The sequence below is a fragment of the Stenella coeruleoalba genome, assembly GCF_951394435.1.
Source record: "Stenella coeruleoalba genome assembly, chromosome: 2".
Classification (NCBI taxonomy): Eukaryota; Metazoa; Chordata; class Mammalia; order Artiodactyla; family Delphinidae; genus Stenella; species Stenella coeruleoalba.
The window spans coordinates 154,917,967-154,937,030 of record NC_137147.1 but is presented as its reverse complement, the minus strand read 5'-3'; the positions used below and the strand labels follow the sequence as shown (position 1 = coordinate 154,937,030).

The window sequence follows — 19,064 nt, the reverse complement described above, 5'->3', positions numbered from 1 at the left end:
TTGAGAGTCTGCCTGCCGATGCAGGGGACACAGGTTCATGCCCCGGTCCTGGAAGATCCTACGTGCCGTGGAGTGGCTGGGCCCGTGAGCCATGGCCGCTGAGCCTGCGCGTCCGGAGTCTGTGCTCCGCAACGGGAGAGGGCACAACAGTGAGAGGCCCGCGTACCGCAAAAAAAAAAAAAAAAAAGCTTAACGGAACATGACTAATACAATGAAAAAACATACTCAATAATCAATTGCTAAGGCTGTGTGCAATAAAAATTCAGAGAAAAAATGTATTAGGCATTATGCAGTGCACAAACAGAATCGCCTCTGAGGAGCTTAAAATCTAGTTGCTCCATTTAAGAGGACATACTTTTAGTCTTTTTACATATTTTTGTCTGAAGCACAAAGGTATCTTTCAGATTCATTAGGGAGTTCAAATAATCAGAAGATGTTTAGACAATGAATAAAGATCATCTTTCATGGCTCATTAATAGTTTTTAAAGCAAGATGTGACCCTGTCACACGACCATATATCCTAAAACATTCTCAAAGTTTAGCCAGCTGTAACACACGGCAGAGGCAAACGTCACACACTGGGTGAGCAAAAGGAGATAATCAGAAACATTAAGAATGTATGAGGGAAATCGACTACAAGCCCTGTCATTCAGCTACAAAAAAATAAATTCTGCCAACAACCTGAGTGAGCTTGGAAAAGGGTTCTGCCCTAGTCAAGTCTCCAGGTCAGAATTCATCCCAGCTGACACCTTTATTGCAGCCAAAAGTGCCCTGTTCACGGCACCCAGCTATGTCCGGACACCAAACCCACGAAAGCTGAGATAATAAATGTGTGGTCTTAAGTTGCTAAGTTTGTGGCGATTTCTGTTATGCAATAACAGAAAACTAATACAAACTCCTAGTGATAGTGTTACAAGTAAAATTAAGGCAGGCAAAGGGAATAGAAAGTACAGTGGTAGGTGAGATGCAATTTAAAGGGATGCTTAGGTAAAGCCTCACTGAGACAGTGACATTTAAGAAGTTAAGGGGAAAAGCCACGCAGGTCTCTGGGGGAAGGATTTTTCTGGGTAAACAGAATAACAATTGCAATAGAAAATGAGGAGAAAAACTTGGAGACAGCAGCTATAAGCAACCCTTTCGAGGTGTTATAAGGAGGGCACAGAATTAACAGAAACTGAGAGAGAAGGTCAAGAGATGGTTTTTGTTATTGTTGCTGTTCGTTTGTTTTAGAATGGGCAAGATTATAGCATATTCGCTATGCTGTGCTGTATTAGTCAGCTCAGGCTGCCATAACAAAATACCATAGACTGGGCGGCTTGAACAACAGAAATTTATTTTCTCACAATTCTGGAGGCCAGAAGTCTTAAGATCAGAGTGTCAGCATGGTCAGGTTCTGGTGAGACCTCTCTTCCTGGCTTTTTGACAGCAGCCTTCTTACTGTGTTTTCATGTAGTAGAGAGAGAACAAGCTCTCTGGTATCTCTTCTTATAAGGGTACTGTTCCTATCATGAGGGCCACCCTCATGACTTTATCTAACCTTAACCTCCAAAAGGTCCCATCTCCAAAGATCATCACTTTGTGGGGTTAGGGCTTCAGCATATGAATGGGGAGGGGGGACAAACATTCAGTCCATAACATATGCTAATGTGATGCCCCAATGGAGAAGGGAAAACTAATTGAGAAGAGAGGAGAGCACTGCAATACTGAGGTCCCTGAATAAGCAAGGACAAACGGAATCTAGTTTACAAGTGGAAGAACTGGCCTTGTATAAAAGCAGACCATTCATCCATGGCAACACAAGGGAAGGCAGAACATACATGCACAGATGTAGGGAGATGAACAGATACAGCTAGGTGGTGGGAGTTTATCAAAGTTCTCTTCTGATTACATCTATTTTCTCAGGTAAGAATCCATAGTACACAAATGCTAAAGTGGGAGCATGGACTGTCATATGGGACTCTACCAACACCCAGTGGCATAGAGCTTCAGTTTAAAATACAGTAGCTACATAGAGACAACACACGGTGTTCACGCAAGGTGATAAGTCAGATCAGAGGTGCCTGCATAACACCATAAAAAACAAACAAACAAAGAAAAAGACCCCTAAGGACTATCGCTAAATGAAAGGATGAAATCAAGAAAAAAACCCTCTCTGTAAAGGAATATGGTAAGGAAGGGTTCATCTGCACCTGAACTCTGAGTGAAGGAAAAAGTCTCCGCTGGGCATCTGTAACGACAAAACAGGCCTCATGAGACCCAAGCGCACACTGTGTGGCACAACTTCCAAGCTGAGAATTTAAACTGTGTGTGCCCCCAGGTGCCTGGCAGAAACTATACGAATCTTTCCTAGAAGAATGCATACTCAACCCAGGCCTCAAAGCATCCCTACGAATGCATTTGCAATAAATATTTTCTCAATGAAATACAAAGCCAGCTGATTTTGGTGCTGTGAAATCTAAAACATCTGGGTCAAAATCCCAGCTCCACCTTCTGACTATCTCTGTATTCTCAGGGAAGTTCTTAAACTGCAGTTTCCCCTTCTGTGAAACAGTTGCCCCATAGGCTTTTGAAGGCACAGTTTCTGGTACGTAACAGTCAACAGCTACCAGTCACTATCATAACAGTATCAGTATTTATTAGTCTAAAATTACTCATAAGTTTTACTTAATAACGCAAAATAAAATTGTCACCGCCAATAAAATACTTCTGCACCGTCCACCATCACCCCAAAACAACTGAGCCTGACTCTAATCCATACTCTGGACAACCCATGAATCAAAAAGTGAATCACACTGAAAATCAGAAAAATTTATATTTAGAATAATAATAAAAATAATACACATCAAAAGTTATGGAATTAAAAAAAACTTATGGGATAAAGCTAAGCTTAAAGGGAAATCTATAGTGTTAAATGTATACATTAAAAACAAAAAAGGCTGAGAAAAACAAAAAAGGCTGAACATCTAAAAAAGTTTGAGAAAAACTATTAAGTGTGCAATAGCATTACATCTTTAAAAATGTACATACCTTACTATTTTAAAATACTTTATTACTAAAAATGCTAACCATCATCTGACAACACAGGGTTGAAACAAACCTTCACTGTGTTAAAAAACACAAGAAAGCAAAGCACAATAAAACCAGGTATACCTGTACAAAAAAGGAAAAATTATTCGCCAAGCCTCACTTTAATACAGAGATCTCATAAATCCTAAATAAAGTATTAGCAAAGCAAATCCAGCAAGGACAATACATTACAATCAAGTTGAGATTATTCCAGTAACACAAGATTTATTTAACACTTGAAAATAAGTCCAACATATTTCATCTTATTAAATAAGAAAATAATGATAATATCATTAGATGCAGAAAAAAGTATCTGCTAAGATTCAAAATCATTTGTGATTTAAAAAAGAAAAATCCTAGCAATCTACAAATAAGAAAGAAACTTCCTTTATCTGAAAAACAGTATCTATAGTAAATACCTACAGTAAATATCACACTTAATGGCGACACAGTGAAAGGCATCTTTTTGATACTGGGAACAAGGAAAAGATACCTACTCTCACCACCTTTACTCAATACTATACTGGAGGTCCTAGATACTGCAGAAAAAAAGAAGACACAAAACACTTAAAAGTTAGAAAAGATGAAATAAAACTGCCATTATTCATAAATAATAGAATTATGCACATAGAAAATTCAAAAGGATCTACAGAGGACTTGTTAGAATTAATGAGTTTATTAAGATTGCTAGGTATAAACCCAATATACAAAAATCAATTGCATTTCTACATACCAGTAATAATTATAAAATGATACCATTCATATCATTTTTGACATCAAAAATATCAAATACCTAGGCATGAATCTAACAAAAGATATTTAGGACCTCTAGAAAAAATTATAAAACCTTACTGGGAGAAGTAAAAAGATCTAAATTAAAGACTATATCGTGTTCATAGATGAGCTGACTCACCTGTAAAGACGTCAATTCTCCCAAAACTGATCTATAGAGTCAATGAAATATCAATCAAAATCACAAGAGGTTTTCTGTTTGTTTTATAAAATTTATTATGCTCATTCTAAAATTTATATGGAAATACAAAGGGCCAAAAATAGATAGGATAATCTTAAAGAAGGAAAACAAGATGGGAAGACTTGCTCTACCAGATATCAAGACAATTTAAAAGCTATAGCAACGAAGGTGGCATTACTGCAAGGAAAGACCAGTGGACTAGAGAAAAGAATCCAGAAACAGAGCCACACTAGTATGGACATTTGATTTTGACAAAGGTGGCAATAAAGAGCAATGGAGAAACAAGAGGCTTTTCAACAAATTGTGCTGGACAACTGGATATCCATACAGAAAAAGTGAAACCTGACCTCTTCCTCAAACCATACCTAAAAACTATTCCACGTAGGTTTTAGATCTAAATGTGGAAGGCAAAAAATTAAATGTCCAGATTTTAGACCAGAGGTTCTGAGGTCTTCTGACCCAAGGCACCTGCAGATAGAATTCAAGATATAAAAAATATTTCTGATACCTCAACTGTATCCTCTCATGCATTAGCATTTTAGTGAGCCAGTTCCAGTTGACAGCAGCCACATATCTTTGCCTGAGTTTTCCAGGAATTGTTTGTAAGTGCTGAGAATTAATGCTCTGCTCTCACCAGCCTTCAACCCATGTGTGTATGTGTGATGTGTCTGAAGAACAAGTGTGAGGAACATAATGTTGTGAGGACCAGTAACTCCCAGAGTTAGCCAGAGATTTAATCTTGTTAATCACCTGCATGATAATACACTCTTTTTTAAGCACCTTCACTTCCCTGCCTCAAATCCAGTATATTTTTTTGTGAGCATTGCCCATATTAATTACTTGAACTCGAATGCTTGTCTGGGGGTCTGCTTCTTGAGAAACCAAGAAAACCAAGACCCAGAGTTACAATGAACTTGAGTAGGGGAAAAAAATTACTTCTCTATTTTTGTAACTGCTAATTGAAGGAAATGCTAAATTTCAGTTATGAATATAAACATACCAAAATGATGTTAGCAGTACTTGTGACTTTGTCTCTAACAGAAATCACAGATGTTTTAATATTACATGACAGCTGCTGCAGATACCTCCAAATATTTTTTACACTCCTCACTACATTGAAACCGTTATTTATTAGTTTACTGCTAAACCGCACATGATCGCAGTCTTTCTGTCTATAATGTTATACAGTCTTCCTGTCTATAATGTCATCAACTATTGAGCAACTAACTACCTCTGTGCCAAGTAATCGTTCAACCACAAAACAGTTGAGTGTTCTACAACTAAAGATTAACTCAAAAAGCCTTGGGTGAATTCTGATGTTCTTGGAAAACCTATCCTTGCCTTGTAAAGTATAATATGGAAATTTTAATTCATACACAACAACTAAATACAATTAAACTTTAATCTGTGATTTTTAAATGTAATTTTTTCTTAATGAATACATTAACTAAGAAGTACATAATTGATATCATCACAAATTTATTTTTTAATATCTTGAAGGTATATTTCAATAACCATATGGTATCATTTTTATAAGTTCAAAACTATTCAAAAATAAAAATTATATTCTTTGGGAATTTACACCTGTGAAACTATTTTTTTTTTAAAGCAATGAAATAAAACATAAAATTCAGGATTCCGGTTGCATAGGTGAGAGGAAAATGAGGAGATGCAAGAGGAAAATAGTAACCCATTAGTTTTATGTCCTTTGTCTCAAATGGGTAGCAGGTACATACGTGTGCACTTGTTTAATTATTATCTTATATATAAGTTTTATATATATTCATTTTATACTTAGGAAATATTATGTATTTAAAAAGGAACATTCATAGAATCAGAAAAATATTCTTGAAACTCAAAAATGTGATAGCAGGGAAAAATTATTTCTAAGTTAGAGCTGAACACCCCACCCAGAATTTAAACAAAAAAAAAAAATTTTTTTTAAATGACGAGGGGGGGAAAAAAAGAAAATTAGAGGATCAGTATAGAAGGATCCACATCTGAATAAGGGGAGATCCAGAAAGAGAGAAAAGAGAACACGAAAGGAAGGAAATAACACAAAAGGAATAATATAAAATAGTCCCCCTGAACTGAAGGACATGAGTTTTCAGACTGAACAGGCGCATCAGATTGCCTGCACAAAAAAAGTCTTTATCCCTTAGAGATACATACTAAAATACTTATAGATGACTGACCCATACCACAATATATTGAAATTTTAGAACACCGGGATAAGGGGAACATTCTTAAAACCTCTAAAAGCTAGAGCTGGGAGAGCATGGTCATAATGGCACTATATACCTCTCAAACAGCAACACTGGAAGCTGGCAGGCAACAGAAGCATGATTTTTAAAATTCTGAAGGAAAGTTAGTTCCAACCCAATGCTATGCCCAATCAAATAAAGCATAACAAAGAAGAAAGAACTGTTCAGACTTGCAAGGCCTCAAAAATGTTTTTTTCCCATTCCTCTTTTCTCAGGAACCTACTGGAGGGTATCTCCATCAAAACAAGGAAAGAAGATGATAAATGATGTGAAGTAACAGGGAATTTAACAAAGGAGGTGGGCAAAGAGAATCTCCCGAGGCTGGTAAAAGAAAATCCTGATATGAGAGCTCTATTATTTTAGACTCAGAGAACAACTAAGCCAGATTGGAGCAAAGAGAACAGACATTTCCAGGATACCTCCTACGTGGGATTATACTGAGAGAAGATCCAAAGAATGTCAGAGGTGTGAGGGATGAATTAGGTATATAGAAAACTAAGCAAACAGTAAAACAAAGTAATTACTAACGCCAAAGTAATTATTCCATGAAAAATCTTTTACACACTCTTAATAATGTGAATAATAAATAGTGATTTTCCCAAATATTATGAGATGCTTATATCAGAAAGACAGGAGGAAGGGAAGTGAATATGTGTATGTGCTAAGTGGAGATGAGGTTGGGACACCAGCTAGAGAACTAAAGTCTCAGCCTCCATAGTAGCATGGCCAGAAATTATACATAAAACCAAAAGGAAAAGAAATAAAAAAAATTTTAAATCGGAGCGTAATCAAGTTACTAAAGAATATGTAAAGAAATACTAAACTGCAATATGATGAATCACTGCCTCTAGGACACAGGAATTAAGAGTTAGAAGAAGGGAGTGCATCTTTTCATTGTAAATCTAGTAGTAATATTTTACTTTTCAAATTATGTACATATGCTATTTTTTAAACCTAAAAATTAATTTTAAAAACCATAAATTTTCATAAGGGTCAAATAAGAATAAAAATAATAGCCATTATTTCCCAAACGCCAACTACCTATGGGAAACATAGCAGATCTTTTACAAAAACTATCACTATTCCTCAGGCCATCTTTGTAATGTAGGATTATCCTAATTTTACAGATGAAAAAACTGAAAATGAGAATGAACAAGGAACACTTTTGTTTTGTTTTTTCTGTTTATGTTTTGTTTGGTCCTTTACCTTTCCAGCAGTAGCAAAATATTCACCATCAGGGGACCACTCCATCAAATGTACAGATACTGAGGTTCTAAAAAAACAAAATTGAACAGTTAGCATTTTAAAATCTGGAACACTATATATATAAATGGTCAAAATAAAAAAAAAATTTTTAAAAAAAGATTTTCATAACATCATCAAAACAAGAGTGTTTTCACCTCTCTAAAAATAAATCTAAATATTTCACCTCCCTAAAAATACAAATTAATTCATTAAAGCTAATCCAAAGCTCACTTTGGGGAGCCAAAAAGGAATGCAATTAACATGCATAAATGATATCGCAACCTACATGCCCCACCAACATCCTAATGTAACATTTTGAAAACTGAGCTCATCATCTTCCCTGGCTAGTTGGATCCCTTCACATAATCCTTCCAACTGAAAGAGTGTCTCACAACTTTCACATCTTCCCTCTCCCTATCCCACCTATATCTCATGCATTAATGAATAATTCCTACATATCAACCTTCTCAACCCAAGTCCTGAGGTTATTAACTATGAAAATACTTTCATCCTTTTTTAAAACAATCAATTGTAGCACAGATTAAAGGATGATGTTATAATGGGTTTTGGTTAGAAAAAGTCTATTTTTCTAGGCTTCTAAGAACATATCTCAGGAAGCATTTTTTTAATTAATGAACATAACAGAGTTAGACACTAACTTGCACTGCCAGATGCACTTCCAATCATTTAAAACAGGAGGAATTTTATTATCGATTTCTTCCTCCTCTTCCAGAATGTCACCTCCTGGAGGAGCCCACAACTGAATAGAATCAGTTGCTGTCAACAATCTGTTATCTGAAAATTAAAGAATGTTCAGATGAATAAGCAAGGATTATCTAGAGAAATAAACGCACATGCGGGCTTCTGCTTAGGTCTATAAACTATTCTGTGAAAAATAAGCAATATTGTCTATGAAAAACACTTGTGGAGTATATCCATTTAAAAGTTAGAATCCACTGACAAGAAAACTTGAGGGAAACTTGAGAACAAAAAAAAAAAAAAAGCCTCCTGACAAAGAGCTATTGTCTATCAGGTAAAACTTTAAAAAAAAAAATAACAACAGAAGTAGAATAACAAAACAAACCCCAACACAGAATATTCAACACAGAATATATACAACACAGAATATTCTCAGGATATAAGACATAACTAAAGATTAATGAAATTTGTTTTTCTACATGAACTATTAAAATTACCCTCACTAGCTGTGAATGTAAAAAGGGACAACAGCCATTATCATCAAAAGTTTCTAAACTTTCAATATTAAAGACAGTAATTTCCCGAAATACAAATACCAAAGTGAGATAGGGTTTTTCTTATCTTGTTTTATTTCTGATTTTATTTCTTAATAAACACAGTAAGAGTAAAGTGCAGCACATTAATTAATGAAAGAAATCATCATTGTTTCTTGGAACAAAACATTCAAAAGTAGCGGGGGAAAGCACAGAACTAACAGTAAATTAAGCACTGTACAAAGCAGTGTATATGAAAAAGAAAAAAGTATACTCATTCACTAGCAAAAAGAGAATACTACTGATCATCTTCTTATTATGGTAGACTATATCACATTGTAATCATACACTTACAACAAATATTAACTTTTCATAATTTCTAAAGATAATTGCTCAATACCTTGAGGGTCCCATGCTAAATTGTATGTCACGGAACTCAAAAAAAACTGCCCAGTTTTAAGCCACTGACACTTGAGTTGCTGAAACATAGAGAGAGGAAGAAAAAAGAGAAAGATATGTTTTCAAAGTAATATCCACAAGCACAACCATATTATCATTTTCTTCAACTGAAGACAATGATCTGAAACAAAGATGTAAATATTTCACTATTATTTTCAAAATACTGTTTTTAAAATAATTTCCAATGATTCCACTTACTATTCTACCATATCAGGCTGTTTGCCACACCCAAACAAAGCATGTCTTCCAGGCTTCCTTCCATGTCTATAAACACAATCTTTTCTTTGGGGGGGCTGCGCGGGGTCTTCATTGCGGCATGCGGGATCTTCAATGAGGCATGTAGGCTTCTTAGTTGTGGCATGCAAACTCTTAGTTGCGGCATGCATGCAGGATCTAGTTCCCCGACCAGGGATGGAACCCAAGCCCCCTGCACTGGGAGCGCAGTCTTCCCCACTGGACCACCAGGGGAGGCCCCTATAAACACATTCTTATTCTTAGGGTATCCCTCCCTCTCTTTTCCGCCTACAAACTGCTATGGTTACATCAGGATCTAGCTAAATCATCACCTCTGCAGTGAAGCCTCTTCTGACATCCTGGCAGCACTCAGAGCACTTTTTACTTACATTCTACCATTATAACACTGGTCACACTGAATTATTTGTTTATATATCTGACTCTCCTATTACACTGCAACTCTTCAAGGGCAGGAATTATGCCACAATGAGCTTTGTGTATTCAGTGTTGTAATGACTGGTACACAGATGCTCAATAACTTTATAAAAACAAAGTAAATGCACATTAGAAAGAAGTACAAATTAACACAATCCTATGGAGTCAATGTCTAAAATAAAACTAGATACACCTTCCAAAAAGCCAACAAATTTGAACCATATAATATATAAAACCCACAAACCTGACCTATATTTGAATAATTTCCATTCTATTTTCTTACTGTTTCCATTCTGAAGTGTAGAAAGATTTAAAATTTAAAAGTCGCAGCTTTCCCATGAAATACAGTAAGTAAAAAAGTTTAGATATCTCTTTTCAGTAGATAAACATAAAATGTCCTTTTGTAGGCTTCCCTGGTGGCACAGTGGTTGAGAGTCCGCCTGCCGATGCAGGGGACACGGGTTCGTGCCCTGGTCCGGGAAGATCCCACATGCCACAGAGTGACTAGGCCTGTGAGCCATGGCTGCTGAGCCTGCGCGTCCGGAGCCTGTGCTCTGCAACGGGAGAGGCCACAACAGTGAGAGGCCCATGTACCGCAAAAAAAAAAAAAAAAAAGTCCTTTTGTGAAAATATAGTGCAATGTAAAGCCATGTCAAGGCTTTTTATAGGCAAGTTATACATTAATTGCTTGGCAAGTAATAATTTAATAAATGGCGATGTCCTCTCATTATAATACTTTTAAAATATTTAACAATAAAATAATTTATTCAAGATTTCATGACTATCTAGAAGTGGAATTTTCAAATACAACTACAAAACCTGAATTTCAGTATCCAAAAGTAATTTTATATTTATTAATCAGGGAAAAAGTTATTTTTTAAACCCTATCGCTGCTGACCCAACAACAGTCACAACAGTATTTTAAATACTGCTCAACAGAACTATTTACAGTAATAATAAAATCATTCCTAAAACTAGAGCTATCCCTAACATTCTTTCCATTAGTGCTTCTCAGAGTGTAATCTGTGGACCAATTACACTGCAGAATTTCAGGGAGTGAGGTCTGGAATCTGATTTTTTTTTCCATTTTTTTAAATTTAATTTTTAATTTATAGTGGAGTATAGTTATTTAAAATGTTGTGTTAGTTTCCAGTGTACAACAAGTGAATCAGTTATACATATACATACATCTATTCTTTTTCAGATTTTTTTCCCATATACGTTATTACAGAGTATTGAGTAGAGTTCCCTGGGCTATATAGTAGGTCCTTGTTGATCATCTACTTTATATATAGTAGCGTGTATATGTTAATCCCAAACTCCTCATTTATCCCTCCCACACACACCCCCACTTTTCCCCTTTGGTAACCACAAGTTTGTTTGCAAAGTCTGTAAATCTGTTTGTTTTGTAAATAAGTTCATTTGTATCATTTATTTATGGAATCTGATTTTTTTTCTATAAATTTATTTATTTTATTTATTTAGTTTTGGCTGCATTGGGTCTTCATTACTGCACATAGGCTTTCTCTATTTGTGGCGAGTCAGGACTACTTTTCGTTGCGGTGTGAGGGCTTCTCATGGAGGTGGCTTCTCTTGTTGCGGAGCATGGGCTCCAGGCACGCAGGCTTCAGTAATGGTGGCTCATGGGCTCTAGAGCACAGCCTCGGTAGTTGTGGCGCACAGCCTCTAGAGCACAGGCTCAGCAGTTGTGGCGCACGGGGCTTAGCTGCTCTGCGGCATGTGGGATCTTCCCAGATCAAGGCTCGAACCCATGTCCCCTGCATTGTCAGGCAGATTCTTAACCACTGTGCCTCCAGGTAAGCCCCTGAATTTTTAAATATGTACTCTCGATGACTCTTAAGTACTCTGAAAATTTTTTTTTTTTTGCGGTACGCGGGCCTCTCACTGTTGTGGCCTCTCCCGTTGCGGAGCACAGGCTCCGGACGCGCAGGCTCAGCGGCCATGGCTCACGGGCCCAGCCGCTCCGCGGCATGTGGGATCTTCCCAGACTGGGGCACGAACCCGTGTCCCCTGCATCGGCAGGTGGACTCTCAACCACTGCACCACCAGGGAAGTCCAGTACTCTGAAAATTTAATATGCATTTCATAATATTATCATAGGGAAGAGACTATGATATACTTCTGGGGGTAAATGTAAAAAAAAATTCATATACATACATTTAATGAAAAATATCAAAACCACTTATTTACTTTATTTACTGCAGTTAAGAATACAATTTTTTTTAATTACTGGTAAATATGTCAAGAGGTGAAATCTTGGCGTTCAGATTTCACACTGGCAGTTTTACTATTTGTGAGTGATGGTGGAGTTCTAATGCATGTAGTAATTTTAAAATTAAAAAATTTTTCTAACCATATTGGATTTTCTGAATATTAAGTAAGACAAAATATAATTCAGCACCCAGTGAGTTTACCTAAGCTCCTAACTCCTTCATTTAAATATTTAGAAGTACCTGTTATGTTCCAGATACTTGAGATGCATCAGTGAACAAAAGAAACAAAGCTCCCTACCCTCATGGAGCTTACATTCTAAATAGTAATCTATAAATAAATAAACAAGATAAGTGCTCTACTGAAAAAGGTTTAAAAATAGAAGGATAGGCAGGTTAGAAGGAAAGTGGGAGAATCAAGTGGCAATTTTTAAAAGGGTGTTCAAGGGACTTCCCTGGTGGTCCAGAGGTAAAGAATCCGCCTTCCAATGCAAGATGCAGATTTGATCCCTGGTCGGGGAACTAACATCCCACATGCCTCGGGGCAACTTAGCCCGCCTGCCTCAAAGAGAGAGCCCACGTTCCGAAACCTACGCGCACCCCAACTAGAGAGAGAAAACCCGTACACCACAACTAGAGAGAAGCCCTCACGCCACAAATAGAAACCTGGGCAGACCGCACACCATAACGAAAAGATCCCGCATGCCTCAACAAAGATCCCGTGTGCCGCAACTAAAACCCGACACAGCCAAAAAAAAAATTAAGGAAAATAATTATTTTTTTAAAAAAAGGGAAGGGTGGTCAAGGCATATCTCATTGAGAAGGTATTACTAAGCAAAAACTTAAAGGATCTGTAGGAACTGGCCCTGGAGCTATCTAGAGAAAGAAGGACATTCCAGACAAAAGAACAACCAATGCAAAGGCTCAAAGATGAGAGGGTAACTAGCCAAAGAACAGTGAAAATGCCAGTGTGGCTGGAGTGACCAGAGAGGACAAGAATAGTAGATGAGCTCTGAGAGCTAATAAATGGGTGCAGGTGTGGGGGGCAAGGTGGGGGTGGAGGAAGAAGGGCTGTAGTCCATTCTAAGGCTTTCTGGCTTTAAATGTGAGAGAAGGATGGAGCCATTAGAGTTTTTAGCAGAGAAATGTCATGATCTACTCTGCTGAGAACAGAGAAAGGGCAAGGGGACAGATATTAGACAGGATACTAGTCTAGTAATCTACATAAGAAACAACAGGAGTTCACCTGGGGGTAGATCCCAATTAACAAGGCAAATCTCAATAAGCAATATTCTAGGAAACTGATTTTCTAAAAGGCCTAGGAATATATTCCTAGTGAATGTAAAAGATCTTACCATAAAGCACCAGACAAACTTCACACTAATATTCCAGACCACCTTCAGCACCAGCTCCTAAGGAGCTCTTTATTGCTGTCAACTGGATTCCAAACTCAATTATAAAACTTTTCTACTACCATTTAATACTTACACAATTTCTCTTATGAGAATTTATGCCCAAGGGCTCAAAAATACAAACAGCATTACCATATGAAGCTGCAACCTAAAAAAGAATGAACAAAGCATTAATATTTAAGGAAAAGAGAAAATAAAGGTAACTTCCTTTTCACAATAATGTATAAACTGATTACATACAATCCCAATACAGTATTTATGGTTTATTCCCTTCCATAAATATAACTGGAAAAGTACTGGACTTAAGAATCTCTTCTCTTATCAAAAATTCAGCAGGCTTTATTTTCCATATCAAATACAAGGTTGACCTATTCAAAGAAATCATCCTTTCCTATAAAAATTTCATTTTTAAATACAGAAATAACTTTTATTAACGAAGACACATTTCAATGGTACATCTGTCAGAAACTTTACAATTCAGTGAAAATAATATAAAAACCATGAGAAGTAGAAAAAGACATCAAAGGGCAACAGGTTTTAAAAATATATCAAATAAAATGCCATTAACTATAAAATACCAATAAAAATAAAAAATACCAATTGGGAACACCATGTAGAAGGAGGAATAGAGAAAATGGACTAAGGAGAAACCAGAGAGACATCCACTGCAACTGGAGGAGAAACAGCTGATATAGACATCTCTAGTGGACTTAAGCTAGGAGTTTGTGGGCCAAGAGGACTTTGCTCCACGTCACATACCTGATGAGAAGAAACACAAATTCCTCTGTTCCCAGGAGCTTACCAGAGCCTGTTTTCCAATAATTCCTTGAAAGCCAGTTCCCAGTTTATCTTCCTCTTGGCAAGAGGGAAACAACTACAGGGAACAGACTAAAAACCATCTCTTCTCACACCTCTAGGTCTATGGGTTAACCTATAAAGCTAAATTAGGTATACATGTTTTGAAGGCAAGCCAAAAAGGTCTACTGTGATTTCAGGGCACTCTAATGCAAAAGAAGTGATTTCATTTATTTATTTATTTATTTTTAGTATCTATAGTCACTCAGAGTGTATTTATTTATTTATTTATTTTTAAATATTTATTTATTTACTTTGGCTGTGCCAGGTCTTAGTTGCACCACACAGGATCTTCGTTGAGGCATATTTAGTTGCAGCATGCAGGATCCTTAGTTGCAGTATGCGGACTTCTTAGTTGCAGCACGCATGTGGGATCTAGTTCCCCGAACAGGGATCAAACCCGGAACCCCTGCATTGGGAGCGCGGAGTCTTACCCACTGAACCATCAGGGAAGTCCCCAAAAAAGTGATTTTAATTGTTATTTAATATCTAACTTTCTTTCCAAGAAAAAGCTGTACTCCACAATGGTAGGGGGAGAGTTACTTAAAATGCCTGGCCACGGTAACACTTAGGTAAAAAGTGTTATGAATGATCACATTCAACATGTCAATGAATGAATGAACGAATGATTATAACTGGTTAATACAAAGTCATAAATTTGAAAGTAATCATCACAAGGACTGGGGATAAATGAAATAAAAGAAGATGGCAATAAAAGACAATGAATCAGAGATGTCACAATTTGGGCTTCTTTACCTTCAACCAGGTTAGAAAAAGTAAAAACATGGTTATGAAAACCAAGGGCTTCTATATTAAAAAAAAAAAAAGAAAACAAAAACAAAAATTTTGCTCCCAGAGTATCTGTTTATTGTGATCATCACCAGCACATAAATAATTTTTTAAAATGCATCTCTGACAACTATCGTAACAACTCTAAGCAGGTTTAAAGCTACCATGCTTGGAATAGGGAGATGAGCAATGAAAAATTAATGAGAGAAATCTGACACTCTGAGTGTTTTCTAAAGAGTAAGCAATACTTAGGGAGAACGACTGGGGAAAAAATTCAGAAAAGCAAGAAACAAGCATCAGAAAACACCAGAAAAGTCAGTGTTTCAATACTATGTCAATTTTATCATTGGATTGTCATATAGTGGCACATTTACCCAAATATTAAAGCTTAATACAAACAGCAGGGTAGGACAGTAGAAATGATATAATATCACAATTTATTATTTGGTATAAATTTGCATGATTACTATTTATTACCATGAATATTCCGATTTAACATATCCTTCATAAAATTTATTATTACTTAGTAAAGAACAATTTTTAGAACACTAAAACTGTTTAAATTATTACAATTATTACAGGAAAAATATCATTCTTATATTCCCATAGAAACATTTAACTCTGCTACACAACATTGGCCTTAATGAATTGCTAGAATATACAGCAACTATGCTATATTTACTTTACATATAATCAAAATTTGATGTATATTATGTGTGAAATTTGGGGGAAAGGAACATATGATGAAACTTGAATTATTTTAAAATAAATCCTCTGTTTAAAGTCTGAGTGAATGAACTTTAACATTCTTCAAACAACAAAGTTTCATTAACAGAAACTTTACAAAGCATCAGTTACATGACAAATATTATATTAGATGCTAACAACTTGCTACATTTCTTGATAAAAATTTGATGTTATTATAATTTGGGAGAGATAAGGTATGCTAGATATAGAAGATAAAAGTTTACTTCCTTGCTACTGGCTTAATAGCTGCTAGAACTATCAACTGGCAGAATATTAGTACACACAGGAATATGAAGCCTACAAATCTTTTAAGACAGTATATACAGGTAGAACAATTAATTATCACTTATCAGCTTAATGGCTCTTTAAAATTTGTACATAACCTATCATTTTACCCACTACTATTAACATCCATCTAAGCAAGGTATAATACATAATTAGAAAGTGTAGGCAAGCCTTATATAAAAGCATAAGAATACTCTCTGAGATTGTTAAATACATTAAAAGATGACATTTAATAAAGTAAATAAATCCCTTACTCTTCCATGTTGGTTAGAACACTCCACACAGCTGACTTGGATGTTTCCATGCTTAGCACCAGGAATGATCTGCACACATTCAAAGTCATTTGCCAAAATAACAATATCACAGCCCGATCCATATGCCTAAAAAGAAAAGTTTTACATTATGTAAGATATGTAATTTGTGAATTATTTTAGTTTATCTTAGTTTTGGCTGCTATTGCAAAGGATACTGTGACACATTTTATAAAAATAGCTAATGTAAGAATATTAAAAATGTCAACTTCCAAATCAGAACATTAAAAGTCACACCAAAAACATGGGGTGACAACACACCATGCATTATCATTCAACAACTGCTACTAACAGGAAAAGGGTTCTTCCAGGTCTTAAACACTATAGCCTCCATCCCTCATAAATCTTTTGGTTTAGAATTTCTCTCTGAAGCCCATCTCAGTAAACCCTAAAGAATAAAACCTCCATCTGAAAGTAATGAGGTATTGAAGGCTGCAATTGCATTCCCAGGGTTCAAACCAGGCTTGAGGAAGATCAAGATAGAAATCAGATGCATTTTCCAACACAATTCCACATGGCTTAAAGAGCTAGTTAAATAGACATGAACCCCTGAGGCAGAATTACATGCATTAAGGCAAACACTAAACAAACTCAACTGCCGAAGTGAATCCATGATGAAGCCAGCCTGCCTGCCCCCTCCCCTCAACCTTACCAGGCAGGAGAGGAAGACAGAGAGACAGAGACAGAGAGAGGACACCAATCCAAAGTGGTTAGACACACACACACACACGCTAAACAAAATAAAAAATAAACTGATTTATATAAAATGTGACAAGTATTTGGTCTGGAAAATAAAATAAAACACAAAGTCAAGTTCCTGGAAAATTCCCTTGTTCAAAAGAACTATAATGAGCAAAACTGCATATTTCTTCCTATTGCCACACTTCTTCTTGGTGTATGCTATTCCCGTTTTGCAACTTTGTGAATTTTATGATGACATAAGGGCCAGAGGGTGGGGACACTTCTCTTTTTCTTCCAAACTCAACTTATGATTAAATATTTAAAACAACCTAACAATGTAATTCTCAAATGAAAAAGCCCCATAAAAAGCAACATAAAGTTTATGAGGTGATTTTTTTTTCCCACTATTTCTACAGCCTTAAGCAATATCGTCATGTCCTACAAAATACAGATATCCAGTAGCCAGGGCTGACATGTGATGACAGCTAAGCCAGTGAGGTCCACATATGGCTGGTAATGAAAGAGGGAACTGAAGATAAAGACCAGAGAAGAAGACAGACACTACTTCTACTGGTCACTGAAACTTCCAGTGTTGCCAAAATCCTGCTCTAACTACTATAAACTATCTTCAACTCATGTGTTTGCATATACCAGAAAGTTCCCCAAATGAAAAACAAAGACGGAATTTTAAACAAAGGAACTATGGGGGAAAAAATCACTCCCAGGAGGAAATAACCACTTGTACTCTCATAGACAAAGCAGATTTGCTATGCTATGCATTCAAGAAAGGTAAACTGAATGGGAATCCTGAGTATAGGTAGAAGAAATGTTTGTGTCACCATGCTAACCTTTACACTTATATTATTAAAATCACAAAAATAATCTTACCCTTAAACATTTCACAATTTCCAAAGTACTTTATAGCATTATTTCAGCAAAGCAGATTGATGGTAAGAGCAAAACTTTACCTAGTTTGGAATCACCACACGCAGGGTTTTCAGTGTTGGTTCTGCAGTACTACAGGATCTTAAGCAAGTTAGCTTAAGCTCTCTGAGCAGTTCCTTGTGGTAGAATGGAAGAAATAATACTTATTTCTTAGGACAGAAAATCTATTTCCATAGTGCTTAGCACACGTCACTCATTAAAGACACAAAACAGTGCATGATGTCCCAAGTCTGGGCTAGCAACTGGGAATACAAAAACACAAGATGTGGTCCCAGTGAGTCTATTGGGGAGACAACCAAGTGAATCACCAATCACAACTAAATGACAAACTGCCATGACAGAGAGAGATATCTGTAAGTTACCAGCAAAGACAAAAGGTACTCAATGAATGTTAAATCGGGACTTCCCTGGTGGCGCAGTGGTTAAGAATCTGCCTGCCTATGCAGGGGACACGGGTTCGAGCCCTGGTCCGGGAAGATCCCACATGCCGCGGGGCAACTAAGCCCGTGCACCACAACTACTGAGCCTGCGTTCTAGAGCCTGCGAGCCACAACTACTGAGCTCATGCACCACAACTACTGAAGCACACGTGCTGCAACTACTGAAGCCCATGCGCCTAGAGCCCGTGCTCTGCAACAACAGAAGCCACCGCAATGAGAAACCCGCACACCGCAACCAAGAGTAGCCCCCGCTCGCCGTAACTAGAGGAAGCCCGCGCGCAGTGACGAAGACCCAAAGCAGCAAAAAAATAAGTAAATAAACATTAAATCACTCCCCCTTTCATCTTTGCAACAAACCTGAGAGGAAGAGAGTATCATTATCATTATATAAAGAAAGATTCAAGTTCATTTATTTGCCCAAGATTATACAGTTAGTAAGTGGAAAATGTTCAAACTCAGG

At 36.6% G+C, this 19,064-nt stretch overlaps 1 protein-coding gene across 5 annotated transcripts in view; it reads right to left on the bottom strand.

The window, feature by feature from the left end:
* Positions 1-19,064, bottom strand: part of DMXL2 (Dmx like 2) — a 157,199-nt gene that overhangs the window by 104,304 nt on the left and 33,831 nt on the right. For 4 of the 5 annotated variants that reach the window (XM_079913056.1, XM_079913058.1, XM_079913057.1 and 1 more), the window contains exons 2-6: positions 16,482-16,607; positions 13,628-13,699; positions 9,181-9,259; positions 8,208-8,343; positions 7,510-7,576 (exon numbers count right to left, since the gene is read on the bottom strand). In XM_079913056.1, the coding sequence (XP_079769182.1) occupies positions 7,510-7,576; positions 8,208-8,343; positions 9,181-9,259; positions 13,628-13,699; positions 16,482-16,607 (480 nt within the window). Of the gene's footprint in view, positions 1-7,509; positions 7,577-8,207; positions 8,344-9,180; positions 9,260-13,627; positions 13,700-16,481; positions 16,608-19,064 lie in introns of those variants that run through there. The other variant, XM_079913060.1, reaches the window with a different exon arrangement.